Source organism: Ovis canadensis, chromosome 5 (genome assembly GCF_042477335.2).
Source record: "Ovis canadensis isolate MfBH-ARS-UI-01 breed Bighorn chromosome 5, ARS-UI_OviCan_v2, whole genome shotgun sequence".
NCBI classification, from domain to species: domain Eukaryota; kingdom Metazoa; phylum Chordata; class Mammalia; order Artiodactyla; family Bovidae; genus Ovis; species Ovis canadensis.
The window spans coordinates 92,907,444-92,929,639 of record NC_091249.1 but is presented as its reverse complement, the minus strand read 5'-3'; the positions used below and the strand labels follow the sequence as shown (position 1 = coordinate 92,929,639).

Sequence of the window (22,196 nt, the reverse complement as noted above, 5' to 3'; positions counted from 1 at the left end):
TCTGGGCTGACCCTAGAGTCTCACCAGGCCAGGCCTTTTTCCAAAGCCACCCTGTTCCCCTCCCTACCCCACATATACACAGAAAGGCAGAGATCAGAGGAGGTGCCCTGGACTGGTAAAGCAGGTTTTCGTGGTGCTCAAGTTGTTAAAAATAAGGAAATGCATTTTGTTTTTCAGAGCGAGGAGATGAGCCACATTCTTCAGCTCACAGGTGCCCGGCTCTCCCTTCACCGACTCCATGAAAGCAGCCGGTCCCGGGCTTCTCCTATCTTTGTGCAATTTCTGCTGGGTCGACATTTCCCAGTTTGGCAAATGGCAGTTTGGAGCCTCACACTGAAAACCGTGGTAGTGATCTCTGAGAAAGGCTGGGGGAAAGGACTGACTCTTGGGCGTTTCATGGTCTGATAGATCTATTCTTTGACCCGCCCTGCCTGACAAGGCGAGGGGGTGTTGAACATTCTAGAGGTCTGGGGTTTGGGGTCAGGCTTGGGGCTGGCGAACCATCCTTGAGTCGTTTTTCTTCTGCATCACCCCCCTCCCTTTCTTTTTAACCTGCTGGAGTTTTTCTAAAATGTAGATAGGGAGCTAGGCTTCCACTGGGGACACCTCAGGCCCACACGGGTGGGCTGTGCCCCAGGCCAGCCCCTGCGCTCTCCTTGGGTCCAATACTTGTTCTCTGGCTCCAAAACTTAACTGAGGACTTCAGATTGACTGAGAGGAGAATCGGAATGCGGCAGCTTGCTATTGGGAAGCGTTGACTTCACCCTCTGCTCTGTGGCTTCATCAATCCCTCTCAGCTGCCTTCACGTATATTCAGGCATTTATTAGTCCTAATTATGTACACAACTTTGTGTTGAGCCTAGGAGATTTGACAGAGTGCTTTATCATTCATTAGAGAACACAGATATGAAAAAAATGACACCGATGTGGCAAGAGCCATGTTAGAAGGGGGCACAATGGCCCCCCTAGATGATCTGGGACAAAGATAGCAAGGTGGGCTCCCAGGAAGAGGTGACCCCACATCTGGGTATAGCAGCACAGGAAGGGAGTACCACCAGCAGGCAGAGAGAGGATCTGGTTTATGCAAAGGAAAGAAAGTGCCTCACAGGGCGGTAGGAGGAGAGGTTTTCAAGTTTTCAAGTTTAAGGTGGATTAGAATTGGCTGGGGGAGCCTATTAAGAATGCAAATTTTGGGAAACCTCACTGAGATTCGAATTCAGTTGTTTTCAGGTGGGGGCCCAGGAATCTGGGTTTTATAAGCTTCACAGGGGCGTAAGGCAGGGAGATTTGTGGACCACACTCTGAGAAACTCTGCTTTGAAGGAATGCTGCATCCATGGCTTTGATGGGATATTGGTTCATTTTTCTGGAATGTCCCCAAAGGGACTTTGGACAGCTCACTAATGACTCGTTCTTCAGTCATCTTACACAGACACACAGACAACATCCAACAAACTGGAAATGAATGCAGGGAGGGCGTCAGGGGCCTCGCTCACCCGGAGGCACTGGGCACTGTGCTCCCAGGACGCTGGTGGGCGGTTATCTCAGGAATGCGCCAGGGCAAGGTCCACGCTTAGGCAGGAACGCTGTCCACAGGTGAAGCTGGGTCAGGGAGCGGCGATGGGAAAGCCCTCTGGGATCCTGCCACACCTCCCCGCCACTCTCCTGCCAGGAAGGTGAGGCAGTCCTCAGCGGCCTTGTACAGACTTCTCTGTAGCCATAGGCTGGCTCCCTGCCCCTCCCACCCCTGGGGGCCCTTCAAGAAGACTGCCTTCTCCAGCCCCAGCGCCACCCCACTCAGGCTGCCCCTGGCTGGGACCAGGGCCGCACCGGGTGGGTCGGGGGGTCGGGGGAAATGTGTGTGGAGGGGGTGATGGGCCCTGGCTCAGTTGGCCCCCAGTTTTGGCCATCCGCACTGTTTCTGCTAGTCCCTACATGGCAGTATCTCACCCTGTTCAAAGATAGTTCCAGGGACAGAGTTGCGCGGAACTTGTCATCTATTTCGCTGGCTCATGCGCCTGCCCGGGAAGCTTCTCTGGGACCCAGACCTCCTTGACTTGCTCTTGCCACTGTTGTCTAAGGGCTGGAATCCTGCCTCTGTGGTTTCTGCCAGCTGCCTGCCAGGCCACCTCCTCATTCCTTGTTACAGCCAAAGGACACTGCCCCTGCCACCAAAGTTCCCATCTTCTGACTGTCCCTTGCCCCCTGGGGGCCACAGTGGTGGACTGCCCTATAGCCTGCATCGGCTCTGACCTCTGACCCTGCTAGTGGGCATGCTGCAGGCTCAAGACCTTCTCTCAAGGCCTTTTTCTCAGCAGGTGTGATCCTCTTTCCATTGGGACCTCTCCCACCCCCATTTCCGGATCCAGCTTCGATCCCTTATCCCAAGTGGAGTTCCAGGATCAGGCTGAGAAGCTCCTAGTCCTTGGTGGTGTTTATATCTGGATGTGAGAACCCACTGCTTACTGATACTACCTGCTATCTGTGTCTGGAGGCAGAGTCAGCTACAGAACAAAAGAATAAAACAGGGCTATGCAAACATCAGTTGTGTTGACCGGCCAGTGCTACTCAAACATTAACCTGTGGAAGGACCACTGGGAATCTTGTCAAAAAGGGGTCTGAGGTGGAGCCTGAGAGTCTGCGTCTCTAACCAGCTCCCAGGAGATGCTGGTGTGCTGGTCCACAGTCCCCACTTCCAGAAGCACAAGTCAGGGTCACACTAATGAATGGGAACTTGTCACAAGGGGGATGAGGCCAGAAGTGGGGCTCAGAATCGAGCATGTGCTCAGAGTAACCACTGGGTCCTCGAACTGCCACCGCATTCCAAAAAAATGGACTCTGGGGGGTTCTGAGAAAGCACAGCCTCGGGGTGCCAGCTGCCCACAGGCTCACCTGAGTGGACAGCTCCCGTGGGGGGTACATGACCCCTGCACCCTGATGCGGTTCCTTGTAACCAGATGAGCCCAGTTCAAGGCTGGCTCTGTCATCTTTCCAAATGAGTGTCTCGCAAGAATCTGAACTGGGGACACGGAGTTAGCTGTGGTTGCTGAGGTGGAGAATTACGAGACTGGCTGGCGCTGTGAAGGTCAGATGGGTCACCTGCAAGCTAATGCTGTGATGATGTCATGACTGTTAGCATTCTTTAGTAATTGTTCTGGGCCTTGCCCTGGGCTGTGTGTCCTAAATAAGAGAATTTGTGCTGTAATTCTCACAGTAACCCTCACAATGAATGGCAATCTAATAGCAGGAGCTCTGGGGCCAGAGAGCCTGAGCTTGAATCTTAGCTTCCAGACTTTCTAGCTGTGTGACCTCAGGCAAATTACTTATCCTCTCTGTGCCTCCACGCCCTCATCTATAAAGAGGATAGTAATAGTACCTCCCTCAGAAAGTTAGTGTGATAGTTAATTGAGCCAATAAATGTAAAGCACTTAGCGAGGGGCTTGGCACTCAATAAAATCTGAGCTATTATTTTATTACTCTTAGCCTTATTTGTATAGAGGAAACTGAGGCTCACACAGATTAAGTAGCTTGCTTGGGGGTCACACAGCAAGTACGAAGCAGAACTAACTCATAACGTGGTTTACGAATGTATGAACAAACTTTAGATTTGTATAGTCTGTATAAAGGTTTCAGGAGGTAGTTATGGTAGAAACCATAACTCTAGGGGTGGGTGGGGGGTTGGAGTTGTGACAGGAGGGGCACTGTTTTTCACGGACTCCAGCTATAGCTCCCACCAGTCCGGTGGTGGGGGTCGCTATGACCTTCCTTAAATTCCAGCGAAACCTCTAATCTCACAGTAGCCTCTTTCTTGGAGCCATGTCATGTGGGCCTCTGCTGCTTTTGACTAGAACAGGCCTGACTTAAAGTAGATTCCCTCCAGCAGAGCAGCAGGGGGAGATGGCACATGATGAAGGTTTCATGAAGCAAGTGGTATCCCGAGTGGCCAGTGAGGGAGGTGGCCCTTCAAAGGACAAGGTGGGCGTGGTTTCAATGGCCACCAGTGGGTGTGGCCTGTGTGAAGGAGGGGTTTCAGTAGACACCGGTGGGTGGCTTTGATGGACCCCAGTGGGCAAAGCCATTGGTTGAGTCAGAGACTAGATTCAACTTTAGATCCACGGTAGTTTGAAATGCTTGTCTGGGCAGAGAAGTGATATCCAGCAGGAAACTGGGCACCGGAGGTTTCACTGCACAGGAGGTGGTGGAAGGCTTGGGGACACAGGCCACCACTAGGGAGAAGCTAAGGGATGAGAAAGACCACCGTAAAGGCAGAAGTTGGCAACACCGCTAGATGCTACAGGGAGGTCAAGGAAGGTGCCATGCATGTCGCCTGCTGACACTTCTGGAACTTTGGTCAGACTGAAGACTTACTCTTGGAAAGAGAACACCTGAGCACTAGGAACGTCCATAGAGGCCTGAAGAAAGGAAGAAATGTTTTGGATGTGAGGACTGAGAAGTAGGCCAGGTTATGGGGAGAGGCTGAAGGGATTCTAGTCCTGGTTGAGTCTCTAGAATGATTTGGGACAAGTCTATTGATCATCGCTTCTTAAACTTAGGATGGTATCAAAGGCCCATCAACAGAGGAATAAAGAAAACGTGATATATATGTACAATGGATTACCACTCAGCCACAAAAAAGAATGAAATTTTACTATATGCAGCAACATGGATGGACTTAGAGGGCATTATGCTAAGTGAATTAAGTCAGACAAAGAAAGAATGATGATATCACTCACATGTGAAATCTAAAAAAATACAACAGACTAGTGAATAAAACCAAAAAGAAGCAGACTCGCAGGTATACAGAATAAACTAGTAGTTACAAGCAGGGAGAGGGAAGAAGAGACGGACAATGTAGGAAGCGAGGGTTATTAGGGGACCATATGAAACCACATGTGTGAAACCTTTGAAAACTGTAAAGTGCTAAAGAATTGAAAGAACCTTTCATTCAAAAAAAAAAAAAAAAGAAAGAAAGAAAGAAAAGCACCTCTTGTTGCCACTACAGTGAGTGCCGTGCTCTTCGGACTAGAATTAAGAAAACTCAGTTGAATAGTGATCCATCTTTTTTTTTTTTTTTTTTTACTTAAAGCTAAAAGCAAACAGTTTTTCTGACTACAGAACTTTTAAAATCTATAACTTGACGTGTGGCGTCATTTACAAGGCCTATTATTTTTGAACGCCACATCCTCTTTATTTTCCCGACCTGTAAGGATCTGGTTCATGTTCTCATTACGTGTCTACAAGCTTCACGAGGAATGATGTCTGTCTTTGGTCACTGCTGTGCCTGCTTCTTAGCACCATTCTCACCAGGAATGAAACAAACCAAGGTAATACATTCTTTGTTCTCCATTCTAGCCAACATGCAACAGAAGTGGAAGGTAATTCATGCACAGCTGGAGCCACTTCAGACCTGAGACGACCCAACTGACTTCCAGGGAACCCCAAACATCCTGATGGATGTGCCACTGGGCAAGCAAGAATGCTGCAGTCCAAGCCCATAGGCCCTTCAGACACCAAAGTGTCCGAGGGGAATCTGATTTCCTGATAAGTCTTTCACGCTGAAGTAACAAGAGATGGGGCTCCCTTGGGCACAATGGTCTGTGAGGAAGGCAAAGCAAAGATGCTGATCACCACCAGGGACAGGGGAATGTGAGCTGAATCTTGATGCAAACATGTCAAGTGACGGTGACACCTGGCGCAAGAAATGCAGAGGTCCCGCTCGGACAATAAGCATGTGGGGGGACTTCTCTGATGATCCAGTGGCTAAGAGGGGCCCAAGTTCAATCCCTAGTCAGGGAACTAGATCCCACAGGCCACTACTAAGACGTGGCATAGCCAAATATACAAATAAATATTTTTAAGAAGAAATAAGAGTTTAGGGGTTGATATAAAAATGTTCTCAGGCTGATGACCATTTCAACGGGCTGCATCTACCCATACTCGGCAGGCTCTTCAAACCTGGCCAGATTTTGCCAGTGACCACGCACAAAATACCTTACAGCATTCTGGCTACAAATGTTCAGCCAGTAGTTTCCAGACTTCAGGGGGCAGCAGAGTCCCCTGGGATGCTCCTTGAAAGACAGCTCCCAGGGCTCCCAATCACCCGCCTCCCCCTCCCCCCTCCCCCCCTCCCCCCTCCCCCCCCCCTCAGTGTCTGATTAGTAGGTCCAAGATGGGACAGGAGAGTCTGCAGATCTAACAAGTTCCCAGGTGAAGCTGATGTCCTGACTGGGGACCACATTTTGAGAATCACTCAGGCCTGGGCAGAGTACATCATGAGAAATGCTGGGCTGGAGGAAGCACAAGCTGGAGTCAAGACTGCTGAGAGAAATATCAATAACCTCAGATATGCAGATGACACCACCCTTGTGGCAGAAAGTGAAGAAGAACTAAAGAGCCTCTTGATGAAAGTGAAAGAGGAGAGTGAAAAAGTTGGCTTAAAGCTCAACATTCAGAAAACGAAGATCATGGCATCTGGTCCCATCACTTCATGGGAAATAGATGGGGAAACAGTGTCAGACTTTATTTTGGGGGGCTCCAAAATCACAGCAGATGGTGATTGCAGCCATGAAATTAAAAGATGCTTACTCCTTGGAAGGAAAGTTATGACCAACCTAGATAGCATATTCAAAAGCAGAGACATTACTTTGCCAACAAAGGTCCGTCTAGTCAAGGCTATGGTTTTTCTTGTGGTCATGTATGGATGTGAGAGTTGGACTATAAAGAAAGCTAAGCACCAAACAATTGATGCTTTTGAACTGTGGTGTTGGAGAAGACTCTTGAGAGTCCCTTGGACTGCAAGGAGATCCAACCAGTCCATCCTAAAGGAGATCAGTCCTGGGTGTTCATTGGAAGGACTGATGTTGAAGCTGAAACTCCAATACTTTGGCCACCTCATGCGAAGAGCTGACTCATTTGAGAAGACCCTGATGCTGGGAAAGATTGAGGGCAGGAGGAGAAGGGGACGACAGAGGATGAGATGGCTGGATGGCATCACCGACTCGATGGACGTGGGTTTGGGTGGACTCTGGGAGTTGGTGATGGACAGGGAGGCCTGGCATGCTATGGTTCATGGGGTTGCAAAGAGTCGGACACGACTGAGCAACTGAACTGACTGACTGACTGACAAGCCTGGTGACCAGTCAGGAGGCTGAAGGAACACCCAGAGTCCTCCACTAGCAGCTGGCAAATATTTGTTTCATATCAGCAGTGGGAATAAACCACTCAAGCTGGTTTGAAATGTTCTGAACTATTAAGATACCCCTCCCAGTCTTTGTTGACCAGTAAGATGTGTATATGCTTAAGTATGATCCGTTTTTTTCCAGAGAAATGAGAAATGGCTTATGTCCAAAAAAATTCTGGTTCTCAAAATACATGAACTGAGCAGAAATTACCAAATTATAGATAAAGCTATCAAGGAGACCTTAATCTCCGTACTTAGAACTATACAGACGGTGACATTGAATTTGATTCTGACCAAGCCTACAAGGTAGGTTCTACAGTATTCCCATCTTGTCAGTGAAGAAACTGAGCCTCAAGAGGCTTTCCGGGGCTTAACCAAGATTGGTGAACTAGCCATTGACAAGGCTGAGATGGTTGGGGGTGGGGGGGGAGTGGACCTTGCCTCTTCCCTGCCCCTGCACTTTCTACACTTTGGATAGGAGAGCTGCTTGGCACAGGTACCTTGGCTCAGCCCAGGGAGGAACAGGAAGACTGTTTCCTCTGCTCCTCTCTGTGACCATGGATATGTGACTCCACATATTCTCGGATAAAGAAAATGTCCTCCCTGGATCTGCTCAGCCCTCTTGCTTCCCTGTGCTGTATTTCACAATGTAGGAGAAAACTCTATTGGGCTGTGCCACCACTGAGGCTTCGGGTCAAAAGAACCAGAACAAAACTGCTCGTAGCATCGTAGGGATACAGGTAAATAGGGCTTGCTCCTGAAGTTACTTTCTTTAGCCCACTTAGCATAAAAAGGAGGGCCAAGCTACCTCATCTGCCTTCTTCGGTTCCCTGTTTGTGAAACAGGGATTGAGATGGTGCTCCCCTACTCTCCCCACTTCCAGGTTACTGTTGAGGAGTCAATAAATCAACTGTTTGTGGTGTGCAAAGCACAGGGCACAAACCAGCAGTATAGCCTATTGGAAACTCAAATTTCCGGGCCCCTTAGCAGCAGTAAAGAATCCTCCTGCAATGCAGAAGACGCAGGTTCTATCCTTGGTTCAGGAAGACCCCCGGAGAAGGAAATGGCAACCCACTCTAGTATTCTTGTCTGAGAAGTCCCAAGGACAGAGGAGCCTGGAGGGATATAGTCCATGGGGTCGCAAAAGAGTCACAACAACCTAGTGACTAACTAACAGCTGACTCAAACTAGGGGCAGCAATGGGAGTGTAGAGGTGGGATTGGGGTTAACAAGTCCTCAAGGTGATTCTGAGGCTTCCCCAAATATGACGACCACTGCTCTAGAATGCAAACTCCATGAAGACAGGAGTTTTGTTGGCTTAATCACTGCTAAATCCCCAGTGCTGGAACAATGTCCAGAATATTTCAGATACTCTATCCATTTACAGGCGCTCCATAAATATTTTTAAACTGAGTCCAGATGAAACAGGAGAGGAAAGAAACCAAGGTTCAGAGAGCCTGGGATTTATATTTGCACAGACTGATGACAGTTTCTCTCTAATTTGTAGTAAATGTTATGAGCTGGACACAGTCTTGCATTACCCTTGCATTCCTAGCACTTAGCCAGGTGACCAGCTCATCCTCATTGGCTCTGGGTAACACCCTATCTATGGAAGCCACAAAGGTCTCTCAGATCCAAATCTAAGCTCACACCACAACTACCAACTGGTGTCTAAGACAGGGTCATCCTTCCACCTTCCCGAGATGGGTCAAACTGTAGCAAATACCAAGCCCCTGGTCATAATGTAATTTGCCTGTTTAACTGTTTGCCCATCTCCCTCACCCGAGGGTACACCCCACTGTAACAGGGACTTTGCTCTGATCCTCGGCTAGGGCAACGGAGCCAGAAGCCCAGCAGGCACTCAATAAATACCTGCTGAATGAATGGCCAACCCCAAGCTGGGTGGGACGCGATAAATACCAATGCCCTTCTGTGCTACCTCCACGCTAAAATCAGCAGGTTCTCAAACGGCTCGTCAGCAGGGCACGGGGAAGCCTCAGTGAAGGACCAGGATATCAAAGCAGTTATCAGCGAATTCCAGAGACGCGCCCCTCCTCCCCACCCCAGTTCCCACAGCAGCCGTTTTTGCTCAGCCGTGACCACTGCGATTCACTACCCCTGCCTCACACACCGCCCTGGTGCCAGCTCCCTGGCAAGAGTCACTTCACTCCAGAAATTCCAAAGAAGGGCTTGCCTCTGATAAGACCAGGGGAAAAAGAATTTATTGGTTTATTTATACAGTGAGTGCCCCAAGGTGGTTTGCAAACTCTGATGTCAACGTGGCTCAAGTGAACCCTGGTTCAGCAGGAAGAAACTTGAATTGGAAAGGAGGTGACAATGGTTCTTGTTCCTCTACCAAGGTAAAGAAGGGTAAACTCGCCTAACTAGTCCCAGCTCCCATGTGAAAATCTGGTGTGTAGCAGGCACTGGGTAAGACCCGCCTTTCCTCTACCCACAACCCTCGGGGGGTAGGTAAGCCCTCCTCTTACCTGTGCTTTACACAGTTGAGAAGGGATTTGTTCAAGGTGACCTACTACCTGGAAATGACAGAGGCAGGACTTGACTTGATAGTGTCTGGAGATCCTTATGGAGACCTTATCCACTGCAGGGAACTGTGCGATATGTCAAACCAGCATTGCGTTGGAGCCACACAAACATTTTCCTCCTTAGTGAAAAAGGTATATATGCTAACAGGTGTGTTATCTCCATAGCTAAAAAGCTCCCTTTTCCTTTGCTCTCCTCCCCTCTTCCCTTCCTCTCTCCAAATGCACTGAAAAGGTTGCAGTGGTGCAAAAAGTAAGGCTCTGTAATCAGACAGACCTAGATTCAGATTCCAGCTCTGCCCCTTTCTACCTGTGCAACCTTGAATTTGTCCCTTGGCCATTCTTAACCTCAGTTTCTCCATTAAGTCAGAAAAATACTATGTGCAAAAGACTGTGCTTGGCACATGCCAGGTACTAGATAAAGATGACTAAATATAACCATTATCATTGCGATCGCCAGGGACCAGTTATGATACAAATGTACGTGGAAGAAATTCCTGGACTACACAGTGCCACGCTCACAAAGCCCTAACTATCCAAGAAAAACCACGACAGATGCAGGATCAGAAGGCTGTCCCGGGGTCATCTCATCCTAACAGCCACCTGATGCCCGGATCTTGATATTTTATCCTCTCTAGTCAGGCACCAGTCAGTGGATCCTAAGGGCAGCCCAGAGACAAACCCAACAAGTAACTGCCACTGGGTGAGGAGGAAGCCAGCTTGGGGACACCCGGGCTACCATCAAACCGGGCCCAGCAACAGCAGGCAGCCGGCTGGGGAAAGTCAGCAGCTGCCGCTGGCCTGGTGTCTTGGCTGCCAGAGAGTGATGAATGGAGCAGGGGAAGAAAAAAAGCCAACAAAGGTGTCCCTAATCTTGATGCAGCTTCATTTTTTTTTTTCCTGGCCGACCATTGAAGGAGAACTTAAGCCTCGGTCCTTTTTCTTTGGCAGACATTTGAAACTGAAAGATCCCGTTTCTTTGCAGTGGTGAGATGTCATGGGTAGAAGCACTGAAGAAGCGAGGGGGCGGGGGTGGTGGAGCAGGGATGTAACCCACTGCACTAGTCCTTTCCCCCCGCCCCTGCTCTCTTCTCCACCCCCTCTCCCTGGTCCAGCATCTTTATAGAATTTTCTATGTTCTTCCCACACAGCAACAGTGAATGCCCCCACCACCCCCTGCCCCGGCCCCGTTATTTTGGCAGGAGCTTTGCTGCTCAGGAGCCAGAGGCTTAATGGCCCGCTGGTGAAGGTTAAATAACAAAACGCCACTGTATCCAGTTTCTGAGTTTTCTCTTCTTTTATCTCAGTCTGAAACAGGGATCCAGGGCAGCTGAGAAGCTTGTCAGCAGCAGCAACCAGAGCCTCTAGCTGTTCCACCTAAGGGTGTGTGGCTGGCGGGCTGGACCCTCTGTGCTGGGAGAGGCAGGGCATGTATTTTTCACCCAGACTCAGCCCCTATCCAGCCCTCTGCCCTATCCAAGCGGAAGCAGAAGGAGATGCTACCCAGGCCATTTCCCCAAGGGAAGGGGGCTTCTCTTATCCTGGGCCCCTCACTGAGCTGGGGGCAGATCGTCATCGCCTAAAGGCAGATGTGGCTGGAGAGAGAGCTCCAGGCATGCTCAGCATGGACAGGCGAGTGCTGTGAAGTTGGCACCCCTGCAGATGCTGCCAAAATCTGACCAAGGCTTCTGCAGCAGCAGGCCGGCCACCTTCCAACTCCCACTTATTCTAGCCTCGTCTCTCCTTCTGTGCACCTGAGCTTAGCGTTCCAACCTTCCCAGTAACTAAGGCAACCTGACTCTCCTCTCTTCAAAAGGGCGGTGTTGCAAGGCTCCCCGGGCTCCCAGGGGAGTGGGGAATCAGGTCAGTTTGTCAAGGCCAAAAGCAGGAGGGGCAATAACAGGAAAGAGCTGCCTTAGTGGTTACTAAATCCCTGGCTGTTGGGAGCATTTACCCAAGCAATTTGGGAATGGCTTTGAACTCCACACACTGACTGCATCCTTCAGAGTTTCCCTGCCTCCGTCTCTGTTCTCTCCCTCCCTCCCAGAGCTCTGGTTGGCTGGCAGCTCCCAGAGGGTAGCCTTTGTGCCCGCTGGCGTCCCAAGCCACCATGTGGATTTCACTGGGTTTTCTGATCAAGCCTCCTTGCCAGCATCTTTCCCTGAGATCCACAGCAGGCTGGCCTCATTTTAGGAGTGAATGGTAACCTTCCAGCCCAGTTTGTTGACAGGGCATCTGGAGTTCTAAAATGACTACAATGAGGAGGCCATGGCAACCCCTCCAGTATTCCTGCCTGGAAAAATCCCCATGGACAGAGGAGCCTGGCAGGCTACAGCCCATGGGGTGGCAAAGAGTCAGACACAACTGAGCGACTAAGCACAGCACAATCCAAGTGTGGATTCAGGAGTTCAACCACCTGGGCCCCAATCCTGGGTGCATCCCCTAGTGGTGGTGACCTTGAGCAAATACAAATTCATAACCTTTCTAAGTCTCTGTTTCCTTATCTGAAGATGGAGTGACCAACACTATTTACCTTATATGGTTGGCAAAAGGATTAAATGAGATCATAATATAAAACACTTTGCGTGCAGCCCAGGGTACATATTAACATTTATTATTATTCATCTGTGGGTTCTAAAGCCTCTTACTTCTTCCTGTTAGCTAGACTAGTGCCTTTTAACCTTATTTCTTTCTTAATGAATGGCATAAGATACTCCCATGCACTGCAGATGCCCACGAGACGTGTAGATCATAAATTCAGGCCTTGGAAAGAGAAGAAAAGCCCTCTCATAATTGTAAAGGCCCAAACTAAAGGTATTAGTGGATCATTAAGAGCAGAAGCATGGAGAATAGAGGCTTTGGGTAAATTCCCTGGCAGGCTGGTTATAATTCCCGCTTAAGAAAGCATGTCAGAATGTAAACTGGTGGAAAGTGACATTAGTCAGACAATAACCTTAAATCTATTTAAATTGATTATAAAAATAGTAGTGCACTTGCAATTGCTGTACTTTGCTCGACACATAACACATTCCTATGACACAACTCACACATGATTGTGACGCTATGAAAGAAACTTGCTGGTCATCAGCATAGCCAAAAAGGATTACAGAGGATAAACCACAAGCATAAAATACTCTCAAATTATTACAGTGAATGAGAAGAAACGGGGTCTGGTTTTCAAGGAAAAGTTTACATAAGAGAAAGAAGAAAGTAGACCTTTTCCTGGTAGCTCAGTTGGTAAAGAATCCGCCTGCAATGCAGGAGACCCGGGTTCAATTCCTGGGTCGGGAAGATCCCCTGGAAAAGGGGTATGCTACCTACTCCAGTATTCTTGGGCTTCCCTTGTGGCTCAGCTGGTAAAGAATCCGCCCGCAATGCAGGAGACCTGGGTTTGATCCCTGGGTTCGATCCCTGGGTTGGAAAGATCCCCTGGAGAAGGGAAAGGCTACCCACTCCAGTATTCTGGCCTGGAGAATTCCATGGGCTGTATAGTCCATGGGGTCACAAAGAGTTGGATGCGACTTTCACTTTTCACCAGAGACTCAGGTTGACATTTGCTGTGCAACCTGGGGCAAGACATTGGTTTCAGTTTCATCAAGTGAAATGAGAGGGCTAGACATGGCCAGAAAGGTTCATACCAGTTGCAAACTGCTACAGAGCTGGAGGCTATTGATATTTCTCCCGGCAATCTTGATTCCAGGTTGTGTTTCATCCAGCCCAGCATTTCGCATGACGTATTCTGCATATAAGTTAAATAAACAAGGTAACAATATACAGTGTTGATGTACTCCTTTCCCAATTTGGAACCTCAGATACACAGATGACACCACCCTTAAGGCAGAAAACAAAGAGGAACTAAAGAGTCTCTGGATGAAAGTGAAAGAGGAGAGTGGAAAAGTTGGCTTAAAACTCAAACATTCAGAAAACGAAGATCATGGCACCTGGGCCCATCACTTCATGTCAAATAGATGGGGCAACAATGGAAACAGTGAGAGACTTTATTTCGGGTGGCTCCAAAATCACTGCAGATGGTGATTGCAGCCATGAAATTAAATGATGCTTACTCCTTGGAAGAAAAGCTATGACCAACCTAGACAGCATTTTAAAAAGTAGAGACATTACTTTACCAACAAAGGCCCATCTAGTCAAAGCTATGGTTTTTCCAGTAGTCATGTATGGATGTGAGAGTTGGACTATAAAGAAAGCTGATCACCGAAGAATTGATGCTTTTGAACTGTTGGTGTTGGAGAAGACTCTTGAGAGTCTCTTGGACTGCAAGGAGATCAAACCAGTCCATCTTAAAAGAGATCAGTCCTGGGTGTTCATTGGAAGGACTGATGTTGAAGCTGAAACTCAATACTTTGGCCACCTAATGCAAAGAGCTGACTCATTTGAAAAGACCCTGATGCTGGGAAAGATTGAAGGTGGGAGGAGGGGATGACAGAGGACGAGATGGTTGGGTGGCATCACCAACTCGATGGACATGGGTTTAGGTGGACTCCAGGAGTTGGTAATGGACAGGGAAGCCTGGCGTGCTGTAGTTCATGGGGTCGCAAAGAGTCAGACACGACTGAATGACTGAACTGAACAGAACTGGATGGAGACTTGGTCTCCATTTGACTTAAGTATTTTCTAGGTGAAAGTGTTAGTCGCTTAGTCAGTCCGACTCTTTGTGACCTCACTGACTGGGCTCCTCTGTCCATGGGATTTCCCAGGCAAGAATACTGGAGTGTATTGCCTACCCTGGAAGATCCTGCATTGCAGGCAGATTCTTTACTGACCTCCTTGTAAAAGCTAAAAGATTTGACATTCCCAAGAGTCTACTGTTATATGAGGCTCTGTGATAGTTTCCCTGCCCAATTTAACTTATTTCATGCTCAAAATGCCTCTTGACAGCTGATGTATATCATCCCATCCTAAAGAAGACAAAACTGAGGCTCAGAGAGAATACATAACTTGCCAAGGTCAATCAGGTAATAAGCAGCAGATCAAAGATGTCAGGATTCAAAGACTCTTTCCATTTTCTTTTGTTTTTTATCTATTTGTTTATTTTTGGTCCCGCCATGTGGCTTGTAGGACCTTAGTTCCCCAACCAGGGATTGAACCTACAACCCCTGCAGTGGATGTGCAGAATCTTAACCACTGGACCACTAGGGAAGTCCCCTCTTCCCATTTTCTACACTGCTCTCTGAATAACTGTGGCCTGGCCACACCAGAATGGCACCAGGTAAGTGAAATCATGCCTGTCCGGGCTCCATTCCCCAAGGCTGAATTCCTTAGGCAGTAGAGCAGAGGTTTTTGATTCTGCAAGGGATTCCAGGCAGCTGAGTGGTCAGAAATGTGGGTTCTGAGTCGACACGCCTCACAATCACATCTCAGCTCCTCAGAAGCTGAGTGGTTTTCTCCGAACTTAGGCCCCCTAAGCCTCGAGGTTTCTCAGGTAGATAATCTACTCCCAGGGTTGTTAGGGGGATTAAAAGAAATCCTCCATGTAAAGTGCTCAGCAGACTGCCCGAATACAGTCAGTGCTCAATCATTAGGTCTCAGCTAAACAGGAGGGCATACAGGTAGTGATGAGCAGTTTCTAAGCTAATCCATGGCAGGGGTTATGAATCTGGGGTCGGTGAACCCCCTGAAATGATGTGCCAAAAGCCCTGTTCATGCTTTTCTTCGAGAAACGTCCTTAACCTCTGTTGGAAGCTTCTAAGGGTTTGTGACCAGAAGGAGATTAAGATCTTTTGCCTGCTGTAAAGCCCAACATCTTAAACTATGAATTGTTCCTGTAATAACAGGGTTGGCAAAAATTCCTCTGCATATCATGAGAGAAGTTGCTGGGTTCTCTCAACAAGGCCTGCCAGCCACGTGGGCCTCCAGCACTGCTCACACAGACACAGAAACTGTTCCCACAGAGCTCCCAGGTGAAGAGTCTGAACACAGTCCCCCCCTCCCCCAACACACACACACCAAGGAGCGGGAATTAGGCTTCAGGAACCTTCTCTGGCAGGGCCAGTTCCAACAATCCATTCTTCCTCAGAGAACAATCAGTGCATTTGTTGTTGCATACCACTAAGTTAAATATACCCGGAGTGCTGGCCCTTGACTGGAAGCTTCCAGAAGAATCTGGGGTTATTCTGCTGAAGGAGTACTGCTCCATGGCCAGATCCACAGCACCTGATTCCCCATGGACTTGGCACCTTCTAAGACCAGCCCTACCTCGGGAGGAGCCCGCGGAGCTTGGCGGAGCCTTTGGCCCAGTCGGCAGGGCCCCGAGCTGCCCACTGGCCCCTCTCTGGTTGTTGGGACAACCGTCCTCAGGAATTTCGGCCTCCCAGTCTTCCCCTGGGTGAGAAGGGGAGAGAGTTGGCAAGGCTGGCTGCCTGGCTGCTCTTCCAACCCCCTGGTGAAAGGGGAAGCTGAAAACTGGATTCCCTACCCCCAGCAGCCTCCATGGCGGACACACACAAAACAGCTCAGGCCCGGAGGGAAGAATGTGCCAAGACATTCTTCAGGGTTGGTAACCCGAGACGCTATTTTGTTCTCGGTGGCTAAGAAATCACTTTTCTAACTGAAGGACCATTTGACTTACTTCTTTTAAATTCAGGGGAATGGGCAGGCATATCTCCTTGATTCAGATAAGAAAAAGAAAAAGACAAATGCATGCACACACAGACATACAGACACACACCCAGCAGAATCTTTTTTCTTTTATGTGATATTTTGTTTCATAGCATTAACCAGCTGCAGAGATATAACCACCCTGGCAGAATTCCCCCCCACCCCCACCAAACCCCACCACCCCAAAGAAGTCTGGCTCTTTTTTAGCTTTGCTCATTTTTTTCCTCCTCCTTACAGCTCCCTCACCTTCCTGCCTACCGCCCTCCTCCCAATTCTACCATGGAATCACAGGGGATAAGGTAAGGCCAAAGCGGAGTCCATGAGATCATATTTGAGAACTGGCAGGGGGCCTCAGAGACCATCTCATCAACTTTTATCTCTCACCAAAGGAGCGCTTGCACCTCAGAGAGGTCAGGAGATTTGCCTGAGGCCACACAGATAGAGTGAGGTCGAACTCTCTTCTGGGGTGTGCGGCAGGGAATTCCAGGGAGGCAGAGGTGGATGCCCTCTGTTCAGCTGTTTCCCCAAATATTCAAAGTTGGCTCACTGCAAGAGTGAGCTCAGAAACCCTCAGCGTCCCAAGATCAGGGGCCCCAGCCCAGGCCGATGCAGGTGGGCTGACCGGAGATACAAAGGCACAGGGTAAAACCAGTGAACAGCAAGGCGGAGAAAGTGAGCAGTTCCTTAAGCGCCAGTTATCTTTTTAATTCCTCTCCATTGCTTGCCAATCTGCCTAAAAACACAGGCTGCGGAGGCCTGTTGCTGGAGCCGTGGACTGGCCACAGGAGTGAGTTCAAACAGAAAGGCACCTTTTCCCCCCTTCCACTGTACTTTTTAAAGGTTCCTTTCTCTTTGGAGCAATAGATATTGCTAGTTTCCCATTTGCAAAAGTGGCTAAAAAAAATTCAGATTGGGTTGATTCAGTGTCAAGTATTAAGTCAGCAATAACACAGGTGATACAGCAAAAAAGGTGGTCTACATAATACTGAAATTCGGGAAATTATGCCGTAGCCAAGTCAGTTTTCCATGGAAGCTATACTGCTTGCCCTCTTCCAAGGGTAATGAATGACCGCTCCTTAAGCAGATTTCGGCAGCTGTGTTATCCTCTCAGTGCCCCAGAGAAGTTCCCAGATTCAGGATCTGGGGTGAGTTAGCAATGCCCTCTACACTCAACTGCTGACAGCACACTGGGCCCCGTAGCTGCTGGGACCTAAAATGGGGGAGGACACACAAACTTGAACTTGTGTCTGTTTTAGGCGAGGACAAGGGACTGTGGAGGCTAGAACTTCAGAGCAGGCAGAGAATTTGGCAAAAGGTAGAGTGGTGAGAAGATCAAAATCCCCAAGCACATCCTACCTCAGGATCTCAAAGTTTGTCTCATGTTTGAAAATGGGAGCTGGGCCCTGACCTTCCATATCCCTTCCACTTTCAAGAGTTCCACTATCACCCTTGCCCTTCCAAGCAAATCATTTGTCTGACAAACAGGCAAACTGAGGCTCAGAAGTTAAAGCAGCTTGCCCGTGGGACCTGAGCTCTTCAGCATTAAAAACGTCTCTTTCGGATTAAATTGATGAGACGTTCAGCATAGTACTGAACTCAGAGAGGACACCCAGTCCATGCTGAATGAATGAATCAAAGTGCTCACAGAAACTATGAGCAATCTCAGCTCACATTTTCTTTCTTGCTTTTTCTTTTTCTCAACTCTCATCTTGATTACACACCCCATCCTAGACTTCTGGAACCTCCATTCCCACCCCAGCCAAACAATTTAGCTTCATTGCTTTACAAGCACCTGACACCCAAGGTCACAATTACCAGGTGAAAACTCCGCATTCCTGGGACACTGACCACAGAGATGACAGCAAAGGACAACCAGCGGTCCCAGAGGGTGGTCCTTCCCCCTCCCCCCCCCCAGGATATTCATGGAGAGAAGGTGCTGTGTGCAAAAAAATTGCCAAGCAGCCAAAACCAGGAGAAAGTCTGGATGCTTAAGAGCCACACCAGCCATCTCACACGCCACCTGCCTCAGCAAAAAAAAAAAAAAAAAAAATCCGGTGCTCCAACCGGCGTGGTGCCCACCAAGGTCAGGACGCGCTGGTGCAGCACTGAGGAACCCCCGTCCCCAGAGGAGAGGAAGGCGGGGAGGAGAAGAGGCGATGGGCAGGGCTTTGCGGCGGCCTCTCACCTCCATCTACATCCTAACAGCTTCCAAGTTGCCGTGAGATTCCTGGGGAACCAGTCTCCCCGATCAGCCCTCCCCCGCTCCTTCCTCTCCTTCCCACTGTCGGCCTCCCGGCCCCCAGAACGCCGCTGCGCCCGTCTCTCCGAGCCTGGGAGGCACCTGTCAAAATTCACACCCTGGGCTGCCTTCCCCGGGACGCAGTGTCCTTCCTCCAGCAGCCTCCCGCTGAGTCCTGGGTGCCTACCACCCCCTCCAAACCAGATGCTTTCCCATCCCCCCTCCCCCCCCCCCCAACGCTGGGGAAAGCCTCCCCGGGAAGCCCCAGCATCACTCGGCTAGATCGCTCCCCCAGCCCCCGCCGGACCTAACTAAGGGGGAGGGGAACGGCGGGAGGCGGGGCTAGAGCTTAAGGTCAAAACTCCCGGCAGGTGCCGGCGGGGGGCTGAGTCCCCCTCAGAGGACAGCGCGGGGTGAGGGGGTAGCCTGGGCCAACTCACCGGCCGACCCCTCCTCCCAGCTGCCCGCCCGGCGGGAGCCGGCGGTCCGGAAGGGCACGGGGGTGGGGGGCACACGGAAGACAGCGCAAGAGGCCCGCAGAGCTCCCAGGGTCGCCGCCCCGTCCCGGCTTGTGGCCCCCGGGGCAGGAGCGGGATGAGGGTGCACGCGGAATCCTACCTGTCCCGCGGGTCGATCCAGCTGGTGGTGCGGCTCGTGTGGTCTATGTAGTAGACCTTGCCGTCGAAGTCGCGCGCCTCCTCCCAGCCCTCCGGCAGGGGCAGCTCCGGCCGGGGCATCGTCTCGAGCGCGGCCCGCGCTCCCCCATGCAGCTCCCGGCCGCCACGGGGGCCCCCCGGCTCAGCGGCTCCGGCCGGTTTCTCTCGGCTCGGGCGGCCGCCGAGGCACCATGGTCGCGGTGGTGGGGAGGGAAGGTGGCGCCCGCGGGCTGGGGGGCCCCTAGTGAGGGCCGGCCGGGGTGGCGGCGCTGTCCATGCGGCCCTGCGGCCCCGGCCCGGCGCCTCCCGCTCCTCCGGCCGCCGGCCTCTCACGCTGCCATGTGCGCCCGCAGCGGCGCGGTGCGGGCCCGGGTGCGCGCCCGGCCGGCGGGGCAGAGCGAGCCAAGCGCAGCTGCCGCCTGTCCTCCTCCGCGGCGCGCGGCGCCCTGCAGCCTCCACACCGCCGCCGCCGCCGCCTCTCGCTCCCCCGAGCCGGGTGCTGTCCCCGCTCTCCCTCCGCCGTTCAGCGCTCGCTTGGTTTGCGACTCCTGCCTGCGCCAGGTGCGGCTCGGGCTGTGCAGGTAACCGCGCTGCCCCGGAAACTGGAGGCGGAGCGCCGGGCGCCAGGGTTCCCGCGTCCCCTCCCCGCGCCCAGCGCCGCGAGGGCGGGTCCTAGGGCCCGAGACGCGCCCCCTCGTGGGACAGTCCCAACTGCCGGCCGCCCCTTCGCGGCTCCTGCCGGGAGGAATGGGAGCCCGCCCTTCACCTGGGTCCCGGACCCAGGCTGGAGCCCCGGGAGGCGCGAGCAAGCCCCGCTCTGCCTCGGCTTCCCGGCGCTCCAGGCTGTCTCCACCCAGAGCGGCCGAGTTCTTGGCACAGGTGTCCCCAATCTTATAACTCCCGGCTTCTCTCTTGTAGAATCAGGAGTCAGGCAAGAAGTGGTTAAATGGAAACATTCTTGCAAATAGGGGAACATAAGTTTTCCAGGATCTCTGATCCCTTCCCCCAACACACACACCATCTGTCTCCCTCTTATTCTATTCTTTCCGCGCGTTGTTTCACCCATCCCCCCACCCCTCGTACTTGCAAGTGTAACTGGCTCTTCCCCGGGTCCCTAAAGTGAAGAGTGCTAGGCATCCATCTCCTGCCCTCAGCCCCCAAGGACCTCCAGTGGGTGTCGAGGTGGCCCTTTGTAATAGTTATGATGTTGTTGTTCATTAAATTGAATATGTAACCTGTTCCAGGCAGCTTCACCTGTCCTCTTCGAGATATTAATTGATCTGTCATGGCTTTGGGGGGATAGGGGTTATGAAAAAGAAGGAAGCAAACAAAGCAAAATTCCATGTTTAAAAAATGAGAACTTTTAAAAATCAATATTTCTTGAGAAATCAAAAATTTGTGATTATTTAATTACAGTTAATCAGCTGTCTGTGTCTCCTGAATGTCTTTAACTTTTTTTTTTTTTTTTTTTTTGCCCTGGATGTATAGCAGGGAGCTGGACTGCAGGGATGAAGCCCAGCCTGCTGTATCCTTTGTCTGAGTCCCACAGCCTCCCAGAGGAGCCAGTGTCCTGTGCTGTATGGGCCAGGGTGTGCTGAGCATAGGGGAGAATCCCATGTTTCTGGTCTCCTCTGCTCTTGGTACAGAAGACTTATGGTGGCATCTCCTCACCTCCAGATGCCTTCTGTTAAGCCAGTTACTTCCCTAAAGCCAGGCCCATTGACTCAGTATTTGACCTTTCCCTCCCTCCCTCATTCCATAGATGCCATGCACAAAAGTCCAGAAACACAGACCTCAGGCTGGCCTCAGAATACCTAGAAGTAGGAGTTCACCCTACTGCTTCTTATGGGGAGATTCCCACAGCCCTCTACAACTCACTCCTCAACTTCGCTGGGTGCAAAATACTCCCATTAGTGATGAGGGCAATGTGTTTGTGCATGCATGAGGTCACTGAGTCGTGTCCGACTCTTTGCAGCCCCATGGACTACAGCCTACCAGGCTCCTCCGTCCATGGAATTTTCCAGGCAAGGGAACTGGAGTAGGTTGCCATTTCCCTCTCCAGGGGATCTTCCCAACCCAGGGATCAAACCTCAGTCTCCCTCATTACAGGCAGATGCTTTACCCTCTGAGCCACCAGGGAAGCCCTGATGAGGACAATGAAAAGTGAAAGTGAAGTCACTGAGTCGTGTCCGACTCTTGGCAACCCCATGGACTATAGCCTACCGGGCTCCTCCGTCCATGGGATTTGCCAGGCATGAATACCAGAGTGGGTTGCCATTTCCTTCTCCAGCGGATCTTTCCAATCCAGGGATCAAACCCGGGTCTCCCGCGTTGTAGGCAGACGCTTTACTGTCTGAACTACTGGGGAAACTACCAATGAGGGCAATAGCTCAGAATTAAAGCCAACATTGTGCTAGCTGCTTCACAAGCATGATCTCACATAAGCTCACACCACCACTCTGGAATAAAGGAATGCTACTTATTATACCCGTTTCCATGATGAGAAAACTGATGCTCCAAAATGCTATATTGTTGACCAGGGATACAAAGCAAATAAGTGAACCTAGGTCTGACTTCAGTACTCATGCTCTCCACCATTAACCTATTCTTTCTTTAGGTTTAATTACTCTGAAACTCCTGAACCTACCCAGGGTCTGAGTCTGGAATATTACAGATGCTGATGACTGCTTGTCTCTTTGGATGCTTGCTTCATCATTATTTGGCTGAGAAGCTAAAGCTCTGGAATCAGTCTGTTTGGGTCTTAAATTCTCCCTCTTTTCTAACTGTGTGACCTTGACTAACTTGATCAAATTTTCAGTCTTAGGTCTGAAGGATACCGTAATCATATAGACTCTGTAGGGCTTGTTGTAAGGGCTACAGATGAGAAATGTAGGGGGCTTGACATTTCACTGTATGCCATCATTGCTGGGTTCTCCTAGTGCCATAGATAGAACACCATGCCCT

The 22,196-nt window shown here is 50.5% G+C and overlaps 1 protein-coding gene across 2 annotated transcripts in view; it reads right to left on the bottom strand.

The window, feature by feature from the left end:
- WWC1 (WW and C2 domain containing 1) overlaps positions 1-19,880 on the bottom strand; it is a 156,186-nt gene extending 136,306 nt beyond the window's left edge. The window contains exon 1 of one of the 2 annotated variants that reach the window (XM_069590031.1): positions 19,195-19,880. In XM_069590031.1, coding sequence (XP_069446132.1) covers positions 19,195-19,313 — 119 coding nt within the window. In that variant the 5' untranslated portion in view covers positions 19,314-19,880. Of the gene's footprint in view, positions 1-1,495; positions 1,672-19,194 lie in introns of those variants that run through there. The other variant, XM_069590032.1, reaches the window with a different exon arrangement.
- Between the last annotated feature and the right edge of the window lie 2,316 nt (positions 19,881-22,196).